The 11,286-nt window shown below is 42.7% G+C and overlaps 1 protein-coding gene across 1 annotated transcript in view; it reads right to left on the bottom strand.

Moving 5' to 3' along the window:
* Positions 1-5,369: 5,369 nt before the first annotated feature.
* srd5a2b (steroid-5-alpha-reductase, alpha polypeptide 2b) overlaps positions 5,370-11,286 on the bottom strand; it is a 58,100-nt gene continuing 52,183 nt past the window's right edge. The window contains exons 5-6 of the mRNA XM_029702228.1: positions 8,224-8,374; positions 5,370-5,747 (exon numbers count right to left, since the gene is read on the bottom strand). Coding sequence (XP_029558088.1) covers positions 5,681-5,747; positions 8,224-8,374 — 218 coding nt within the window. The 3' untranslated portion in view covers positions 5,370-5,680. The remainder of the gene's footprint in view (positions 5,748-8,223; positions 8,375-11,286) is intronic.

The following is an 11,286-nucleotide window of genomic DNA, read 5'->3' as shown; positions in this document are numbered from 1 at the left end:
TTTTTCTGCTAAGGGGACAGGACAACTTCACCGTATAAAAGGGATGGTGGACGGGGCCATGTACCGTCAAATCTTGGGTGAGAACCTCCTTCCCTCAGTCAGGGCATTGAAAATGGGTCGTGGGTGGGTATTCCAGCATGACAATGACCCAAAACACACGGCCAAGGCAACAAAGGAGTGGCTCAAGAAGAAGCACATTAAGGTCCTGGAGTGGCCTAGCCAGTCTCCAGACCTTAATCCCATAGAAAATCTGTGAAGGGAGCTGAAGGTTTGAGTTGCCAAATGTCAACCTCGAAACCTTAATGACTTGGAGAAGATCTGCAAAGAGGAGTGGGACAAAATCCCTCCTGAGATGTGTGCAAATCTGGTGGCCAACTACAAGAAACGTCTGACCTCTGTGATTGTCAACAAGGGTTTTGCCACCAAGTACTAAGTCATGTTTTGCAGAGGGGTCAAATACTTATTTCCCTCATTAAAATGCAAATCATTTTATAACATTTTTGACATGCGTTTTTCTGGATTTTTTTGTTGTTATTCTGTCTCTCACTGTTCAAATAAACCTACCATTAAAATGATAGACTGATCATTTCTTTGTCAGTGGGCAAATGTACAAAATCAGCAGGGGATCAAATACTTTTTTCCCTCACTGTATTTATATAATTGGGATGTCAATTTTTGTAGTAAAAATAAAGAAAACCCCTGGAATGAGTAGGTGTGTCCAAACTTTGACTGGTACTGTCTATATTGTAGACTTCTAGGTAGATCTCTACTGTCTATATGTAGACTTCTAGGTAGAGCTCTACTGTCTATATGTAGACTTCTAGGTAGATCTCTACTGTCTATATGTAGACTTCTAGGTAGATCTCTACTGTCTACATGTAGACTTCTAGGTAGATCTCTACTGTCTACATGTAGACTTCTAGGTAGATCTCTACTGTCTACATGTAGACTTCTAGGTAGATCTCTACTGTCTACATGTAGACTTCTAGGTAGATCTCTACTGTCTATGTAGACTTCTAGGTAGATCGCTACTGTCTATATGTAGACTTCTAGGTAGATCTCTACTGTCTATATGTAGACTTCTAGGTAGATCTCTACTGTCTATATGTAGACTTCTAGGTAGATCTCTACTGTCTATATGTAGACTTCTAGGTAGATCTATACTGTCTATGTGTAGATATCTAGGTAGATCTCTACTGTCTATATGTAGACATCTAGGTAGCTCTCTACTGTCTATATATAGATATCTAGGTAGGTCTCTACTGTCTATGTGTAGACATCTAGGTAGCTCTCTGTCTATATGTAGACATCTAGGTAGCTCTCTACTGTCTGTGTAGACATCTAGGTAGATCTCTACTGTCTATATGTAGATATCTAGGTACATATCTTCTTTCTATATGTAGATATCTAGGTAGATGTATACTGTCTATATGTAGATATCTAGGTAGATCTCTACTGTCTATATGTAGATATCTTGGTACATATCTACTTTCTATATGTAGATATCTAGGTAGATGTATACTGTCTATGTAGATATCTAGGTAGATCTCTACTGTCTATATGTAGATATCTAGGTACATATCTACTGTCTATATGTAGATATCTAGGTACATATCAAATTTCTAATTTCTATTTGTAGATCTCTACTGTCTATATGTAGATAGACAGTAGAGATCTACCTAGTTATCTACATATAGACAGTAGAGATCTACAAATAGAAATTAGAAATTAGATATGTACCTAGATATCTACATATAGACAGTAGATATGTACCTAGATATCTACATATAGACAGTAGAGATCTACCTAGATATCTACAGAGACAGTATACATCTACCTAGATATCTACATATAGAAAGTAGATATGTACCTAGATATCTACATATAGACAGTAGAGATCTACCTAGATATCTACATATAGACAGTATACATCTACCTAGATATCTACATATAGAAAGAAGATATGTACCTAGATATCTACATATAGACAGTAGAGATCTACCTAGATGTCTACACAGACAGTTGAGATCTACTTAGTTATCTGTAGACATCTAGGTGTCATGACGTTGGCTTCCCCCTCTCTCTCTCCTACACCTGGGTTTTGTTATCTCACATCGTACATACCTGGAGGAGACTCTCTCCCCCTGGCCATGCAGAAAGAAACACAAAGAAAAAACTGAAGATTTCACATGGCGAACTCCTAAATCCCCAAAATGGGGATTTGATACAAAATGTCCACTTGTGGGAATGGTCCGTTGACACTTAAGGGACGGCTATGACGAGTGTTTTTCATTTGGTGACCTCAGAGAGGACAGGAAACACACATAACTATATCTCTGATTATGTACATTTCTCAATTATCGGGTTTGCATCTAATTCTTGTAATAAAATTAATGAGTAAAGATTAAACTATTTGTGAAATGATGTAATATGCTGTTAAACCTTTAAAACCTCTTGGAGACCCCTTCCCGCTCGGATCCCGTTAACGGGATTGATTATGACAACAGCCAGTGAAAAATCAGAGCGCCAAATTCAAAACAACAAAAATGTCATAATTCAAATTTCTCACACATACAAGTATTATACACCATTTTAAAGATAAGATTCTCTTTAATCTAACCACATTGTCCGATTACAAAAATGCTTTACGGCGATAGCAAAACATTAGATTATGTTAGGACACCACCTAAACAAGAAAAGCCACACAGCCATTTTCCCAGCAAGGAGAGATGTCACAAAAACCAGAAATACAGCTAAAATTAAGCACTAACCTTTGATGATCTTCATCAGATGACACTCATAGGACTTCATGTTACACAATACATGTATGTTTTGCTCGATAAAGTTCATATTTATATCCAAAAACCATATTTTACATTGTCGCGCAATGTTCAGAAATGTTTTCCCTCCGAAACTTCCGGTGAATGAGCACACATATTACAGAAATACTCATCATAAACTTTGATCAATATACAAGTGTTATGCACAGAATTATAGATAAACATCTCCTAAATGCAACCGCTGTGTCAGATTTCAAAAATGCTTCACGGCGAAAGCACACTTTGTAATAATCTGAGTACTGCTTTCAGACCACAACAACAAGCCAACCAGAAACCCACCATGATGGAGTCAATAAAACTAAGAAATTACATTATAAATATTCACTTACCTTTGATGATCTTCATCAGAATGCACTCCAAGGCATCCCAGCTCCACAATAAATGTTCGATAAAGTTTATCTTCTGAAGCTAAGCAGGATTGGTCCTGGTCAGTCCCTGGATGGGAGACCAGATGCTGCTGGAAGTGGTGTTGGATGGCCAGTAGGAGGCACTCTTTCCTCTTGTCTAAAAAAAAATATATCCCAATGCCCTGTGTAGGGGGCCGTCTTTCGGATGGGACTTTAAACGGGTGTCCTGACTCACTGAGGTCATTAAAGATCCCATTGCACTTATCGTAAGAGTAGGGGTGTTAACCCCGGTGTCCTGGCTAAATTCCCAATCTGCCCCTCATACCATCACGGCCACCAAATCATCCCCAGCTTACAATTAGCTCATTCATCCCCCTCCTCTCCCCTGAAGCTATTCCCCAGGTCATTGCTGTAAATGAGAATGTGTTCTTAGTCAACTTACCTGGTAAAATAACAGTAAAATAAATAAATAAATGTCCAAATACATCCATTTTGTTCGCGCATTAGGTTCACTATCCAAATCCACAAGGCGTGTCCTTAGTCCAGACGAAAAGTAAAAAAGGTTATACTACAGTTTGTAGAAACATGTCAAACGATGTATAGAATCAATCTTTAGGTTGTTTTAAACATATATCTTCAATAAAATTCCAACCGGACCTATCCGTTCTCTTTAGGAATGAATATGAACTCAGCTCGCTCCCAAGTCTCTGCGCGTGACTGTACCCATGCCTTATAATGGGACACCTACTTCCTTGGGCTGTTATTCCCTTCAAATTCAACATAGAATCCTCAAACAAGGTTCTAAAGACTGTTGACACCTAGTGGAAGCCTTAGGAAGTGCAAAATGAACCCTAAGTCACTGTATACTGTAAAGGTAATCACTTGAAAAAACTACAACCTCAGATTTCCCACTTCCTAGTTGGATTTTTCTCATTTTTTTGCCTGCCATATGAGTTCTGTTATACTCACAGACATCATTCAAACAGTTTTAGAATCTTCAGAGTGTTTTCTATCCAAATCTATCCAAATAATATGCATATCCTACCTCCTGGGCCCGAGTAGCAGGCAGTTTAATTTGGGTACGTTTTTGATCCGGCCGTGAAAATACTGCCCCCTATCCCTAAGAGGTTTTAATGTGAAAGATTTGTATGCCCTTTAACATTTAACTAAGTCATTGGCCCACCCCTGTGAGCACAGACATGATCTGGCATCATGGAACAGCCCTTTTCTACTGTTACAAATAAAACCCCTTCCTGAGGAAATCCTCTTCGGACCACAAAAACCTTCGTGTCCACTAAGGTTACGATGGTTGTTGAATTCCTAACCATACCACGTGGAGCATTGGCTACACAGCTGGAAATGGTTAAACTCTGAGACTATCGATCCTGACAGAATAAGAGCAAATCTTAGATACTAATTACTAGTCTGCAGCTAGAAATTATGTCAACCTGGGATGCGAAGACCGACAACCGCCGAAACATCTAAACTATGGGAACATTTCTGAATGGCACTCTGAAGTAATCATTTTAACCACGAAAGACTTGATCTTCAGGGAAACAGAGAGAGAGAGAGACTCGGATGAACTCTCCAACAGACAGACGGATGATTCCAACAGAGATAACGACGACACACTGAGCGTAAATATATTTTGAATGCAGTTATTCCCGAATGAGTGAGTGTTCATGTGCAAAGGATTAGCATTTCAATTCATGTAATTATCAACTGCAGTGATTCCTTTTTTGTCTTTCCCGCCCTTTTCGGTCCACACCCACTTCCCTTTGTCCACCAAGCCGTCATATCGGCTTAGCCCACTAGGGAACCTCCCATATGATTTCCTTGTAACCATATCTACTGTTTATTTGCTTATGCATTTCTGTGATTATTTAGTTCGTTAGTAAATAAATTATTGAGACAATTGGTGTATGGATGATTCAAAGTAAAGGCTGGGTTCGTGCTGATAACCAACAATTTACGATGTTTGGAATGAGACTAACGTGAGGTAAAGAATAATTAATTAATTAATTAGAAGACTAATTGATCAGATATTAAAATACCTGAAGCGTTATATTAGGAAAATTATAATTTGGTAATCTGAAGATTTTCCTTGCTGCCCCGACTTCCAAGTCAATTACATTTACATGATTAGTTTCATCACATAATAATAATAAATACAGAGAATTGATTTGATAAAATAACAGTCTTCACTTTAATGATGCCAAAGACACGACATAGGTTATGATTTCTACTGTCTATATGCAGGTCATCTAGGTAAATCTGTACTGTCCATATGTAGATATCTAGGTAAATCTCTACTGTCTATATGCAGGTCATCTGATCATATCTGGACTTTGTCCCAAATGTCACATTAGTCCATAAATAAAGTACTGCACGACTTTTAACCAGAGGACCATATAGGGAATAGGGTGCTATTTGGAATGCAAGCCCGATCTAAAGAGCTTGATTGGGTTGGAATGCAGGAGCTTCATCTGTTCTTTAGAAGATGAATGGAATCAGAGCTTTCCGTGACCTGGGGTAGTTATGGAATTTCTCATGGTAGTACCTGTGACAGAGGGTGAGAACAAGGATCATGAATAAATGTACACTACCAGATTTTGTCAAATGTCTACCATAGGTTTAGCCTGGTCTTCCATTCTGACCTCCTTTCACGTCATTGTGTATCAAAACCAAATGTAAGCTTGCGAGATCAGGACGGGCGTACAAGGCCACCATAGGTTGGTCAAGCATCAACAACTAGGTAGATCTCTACAGTCTATATGTAGATATCTAGGTTATGTCATCTAAGTCAAATCAAAGTTTATTTGTCACATGCGCCGAATACAACAGGTGAAGACCTTACAGTGAAATGCTTACTTACAAGCCCTTAACCAACAATGCGGTTTTAAAAAAATACCAAAAAAAGTAAGAGATAAGAAAAACAAATAATTAAAGAGCAGCAATAAATAACAATAGCGGGGCTATATACAGGGAGTACCGTTACAGAGTCAATGTGGAGGCTATATATAGGGGGTACCGGTGTCGGGGTAATTGAGGTAATATGTACAGTTGAAGTCGGAAGTTTACATACACTTAGGTTGGAGTCAACCACTCCACAAATTTCTTGTTAACAAACTATAGTTTTGGCAAGTCAGTTAGGACATCTACTTTGTGCATGACACAAGTCAATTTTCCCAATTTTTTTTACAGATTATTTCACTGTATCACAATTTCAGTGGGTCAGAAGTTTACATACACTAAGTTGACTGTGCCTTAAAACAGCTTGGAAAATTCCTGAAAATTACATCATGGCTATAAAAGCTTCTGATAGGCTAATTGACATAATTTGAGTCAATTGGAGGTGTACCTGTGGATGTATTTCAAGGCCTACCTTCAAACTCAGTGCCTCTGCTTGACATCATGGGAAAAATCAAAAGAAATCAGCCAAGACCTCAGAAAAAAATAGTAGACCTCCACAAGTCTGGTTCATCCTTGGGAGCAATTTCCAAACACCTGAAGGTAGCACATCCATCTGTACAAACAATAGTACGCAAGTATAAACACCATGGGACCACGCAGCTGTCATACCGCTCAGGAAGGAGACGCGTTCTGTCTCCTAGAGATGAACATACTTTGTTGCGAAAAGTGCAAATCAATCCCAGAACAACAGCAAAGGACCATGTGAAGAGGCTGGAGGAAACAGGTACACAAGTATCTATATCCACAGTTAAATGTCACTGGTGCTTCCTGCTGTTGGATATTCACAAAATAATGTTGCTTTCATTTTTGCTTGTAAGCAGGGATCAGGAGGATATAATTATGGTCAGATTTGCCAAATGGAGAGCGAGGGAGAGCTTTGTACGCGTATCTGTGGAGTAAAGTTGGTCTAGAATTGTTTTCCCTCTGGTTGCACATTTAACATGCTGATAGAAATGAGGTAAAACTGATTTAAGTTTCCCTGCATTAAAGTCCCCGGCCACTAGGAGCGCCGCCTCTAGATGTTTTCCTGTTTGCTTATCGCGGTATATAGCTAATTGAGTGCAGTCTTAGTGTTAGCATCGGTCTGTGGTGGTATGTAGACAGCTACGAAAAATACAGAAGAAAACTCTGTAGGTAGATAGTGTGGTCTTCAGGTTATCATGAGATACTCTACCTCAGGCGAGTAAAACCTAGAGATTTCCTTAGATATTGTGCAGCAGCTGTCGTTTACATATATGCAAAGGCCCACGCCCAGAGTCTGCTGTTCTATCCTGCCGATAGAGTGTATAACCCGCCAGCTGTATGTTCTTAATGTCGTCGTTCAGCCACGACTCGGTAAAACACAAGGTATTATAGTTTTTAATGTCCTGCTGGTAGGACATACGTGCTTTCAGTTCATCCCATTTAAATTCCAGCGATTGAACATTACCTAGCAGGACGGAAGGCAAAAGCAGATTAGCCTCTCATCCCCTGAACCTCACAAGGCACCCTGATCTTTTCCCGCGAAATCTCAATTTCCTTCTCCAGGAAATGATGGGGATCTGTCTGTAGTATATCCCTCCCATCTGATTCATTGAAGAAAAACTCTTAGTCTAATCTGAGGTGAGTAATCACAGTTCTGATGTCCATAAGCTCTTTTCGGTCATAAGAGACGATAGCAGCAACATTATGTACAAAATAAGTACAAAACATGTACAAAACATTATGTACAAACAAAATAGCATGGTTGGTTAAGAGCTGATAAGACCGCAGCCACCCACTCCAGCACCATCTTTTATGAGTTAATCTACTGTCTATATGTAGACATCTAGGTAGATCTCTACTGTCTATATGTAGATATCTAGGTAGATCTCTACTGTATATGTAGATATCTAGGTAGATCTCTACTGTCTATATACACCTAATTTGATCATATCTGGACTTTGTCCCAAATGGTAACCTATTCCCTACATAAAGTACTGCAATATGTTATACGAGAGGACCACATACAAAATAGGGTGCTATTTGAAATGCTATAACCTGTATAGATTATTTTGCTGTAGTAAAGATTATGCCTAATGTACCTGTGATGGTGGAATGCCCGTCGCCCAATAAAGCACAGACTGCAGAAGGCAAAGGAGAAGGTAGTCAGCGACCAGGTTGCGATGGCGTAGCCCAACCACTCCACAATTTCACCAAAGTAGTTGGCCCCCGACACATACTGAAACAGACCCCCTGGGGGAGAGGACACATACTGAAACAGACCCCCTGGGGGAGAGGACACATACTGAAACAGACCCCGTGGGGGAAAGGACACATACTGAAACAGACCACCAGGGGGAGAGGACACATACTAAAACAGACCACCTGCGGTGGGGGAGAGAACACATACTGAAACAGACCCCCTGGGGGAGAGGACACACACTGAAACAGACCCCCTGGGGGAGAGGACACACTGAAACAGACCCCCTGGGGGAGAGGACACACACTGAAACAGACCACCTGGGGGAGAGGACACATAATGAACCAGACCACCTGGGGGAGAGGACACATCCTGAAACAGACCACCTGGGGGAGAGGACACCTACTGAAACAGAACACCTGGGGGAGAGTACACATACTAAGACAGACCACCTGGGGGAGAGGACACCTACTGAAACAGAACACCTGGGGGAGAGGACACATACTAAGACAGACCACCTGGGGAGAGGACACCTACTGAAACAGAACACCTGGGGGAGAGGACAAATACTGGAACAGACCACCTGGGGAGAGGACACCTACTGAAACAGACAACCTGGGGGAGAGGACACATACTGAAACAGAACACCTGGGGGAGAGGACACACTGAAACAGCACTACATGTGGAGAGGACACATACTTAGACAGACCACCTGGGGGAGAAGACACCTACTGAAACAGAACACCTGGGTGAGAGGAAACATACTGAACCAGACCACCTGTGGTAGGGGAGAGGACACATACTGAACCAGACCACCTGTGGTAGGGGAGAGGACACATACTGAAACAGACCCCCTGGGGGAGAGGACACATACTGAAACAGACCACCTGGGGGAGAGGACACATACTGAAACAGACCACCTGGGGGAGAGGACACATACTGAAACAGACCACCTGGGGGAGAGGACACATACTGAAACAGACCCCCTGGGGGAGAGGACACATTCTGAGACAAACCCCCTGGGGAGAGGACAATTACTGAAACAGACCACCTGGGGGAGAGGAGACATACAGAAACAGACAGGCTGGGAGAGAGGACACATGCTAAAACAGACGGCCTGGGGAAAGGACAAATACTGAAACAGACCACCTGTGGTAGGAGAGAGGACACACACTGAAACAGACCACCTGGGGGAGAGGACACATACTGAAACAGACCACCTGGGGGAGAGGACACATACTGAAACAGACCCCCTGGGGGAGAGGACACATTCTGAGACAAACCCCCTGGGGAGAGGACAATTACTGAAACAGACCACCTGGGGGAGAGGAGACATACAGAAACAGACAGGCTGGGAGAGAGGACACATGCTAAAACAGACGGCCTGGGGAAAGGACAAATACTGAAACAGACCACCTGTGGTAGGAGAGAGGACACACACTGAAACAGACCACCTGGGGGAGAGGACACATACTGAAACAGACCCCCTGTGTGAAAGGACACATACTGAAACAGACACCCTGGTGGAGAGGACACATACTGAAACATATCTCCTGTTTTACGGGAGAGGACACATACTGATACAGACCACCTGTGGGAGAGGACTCATACTGAAACAGACACCCTGGTGGAGAGGACACATACTGAAACAGGTAACCTGGAGGAGAGGACACATACTGAAACACAACACCTAGGGGAGGGGACAGCTACTGAACAGACCCCCTGGGGGAGAGGACACCTACTGAAACAGACCATCTGGTGAAGAGGACACATTCTGAAACAGACCATCTGGTGGAGAGGACACATTCTGAAACAGACCCCCTGGGGAGAGGATACATACTGAAACAGACCCCATGTGGGAAAGGACACATACTGAAACAGACCACCTGGGGAGAGGACATATACTGAAACAGACCCCATGTGGGAAAGGACACATACTGAAACAGACCCCCTGAGGGAGAGGACACATACTGAAACAGACAACCTGGGGGAGAGGACACATACTGAAACAGACAACCTGGGGGAGAGGACACATACTGAAACAGACCACCTAGGGGAGAGGACACATACTGAAACAGACCCCTTGGGGGAGAGGTCACATACCAAAACAGACGCCCTGGTGGAGAGGACACATACTGAAACAGACCCCTTGGGGAGAGGACACATACTGAAACAGACCACCTGGGGGAGAGGACACATACTGAAATAGACCCCCTGAGGGAGAGGACACATACTGAAACAGACCCTTTGGGGAGAGGACACATACTGAAAAAAAAACCTGGGGAGAGGACACATACTGAAAAAGACCCCCTGGGGGAGAGTACACATACTGAAACAGACCCCCTGGGGAGAGGACACATACTGAAACAGACCATCTGAGGGAGAGTACACATACTGAAAAAAAAACATCTGAGAAGAGGACACATACTGAAACAGACCATCTGGGGGAGAGGACACATACTGAAACAGACCACCTGGGGGAGAGGACACATACTGAAACAGACCACCTGGGGGAGAGGACACATACTGAAACAGACCCCCTGGGGAGATGACACAAACTGAATCAGACCACCCTCGCGAGAGGACACATTCTGAAACAGACCACCTGGGGGAGAGGACAGCTACTGAACAGACCACCTGGGGGAGAGGACACACAATGAAACATAACACCTGGGGGAGAGGACACATACTGAAACAGACCCCCTTATGGAGAGGACACATACTGAAACATACCCCTGGGGGAGAGGACACATACTGAAACAGACCCCCTTATGGAGAGGACACATACTGAAACATACCCCTGGGGGAGAGGACACATACTGAAACAGACCAAATGGGGAGAGGAAACCTAATGAAAACAGACCCCCTGGGGTAGAGGACATATACTGAAAGAGACCCCCTGGGGACAGCACACATACTGAAACAGGCCACCTGGGGAGAGGACACATTCTGAAACAGACAGCCT

The sequence above is a fragment of the Salmo trutta genome, chromosome 2 (assembly GCF_901001165.1).
Source record: "Salmo trutta chromosome 2, fSalTru1.1, whole genome shotgun sequence".
In the NCBI taxonomy this organism is placed as follows: Eukaryota; Metazoa; Chordata; class Actinopteri; order Salmoniformes; family Salmonidae; genus Salmo; species Salmo trutta.
This window is presented reverse-complemented; position numbering and strand designations above follow the sequence as displayed.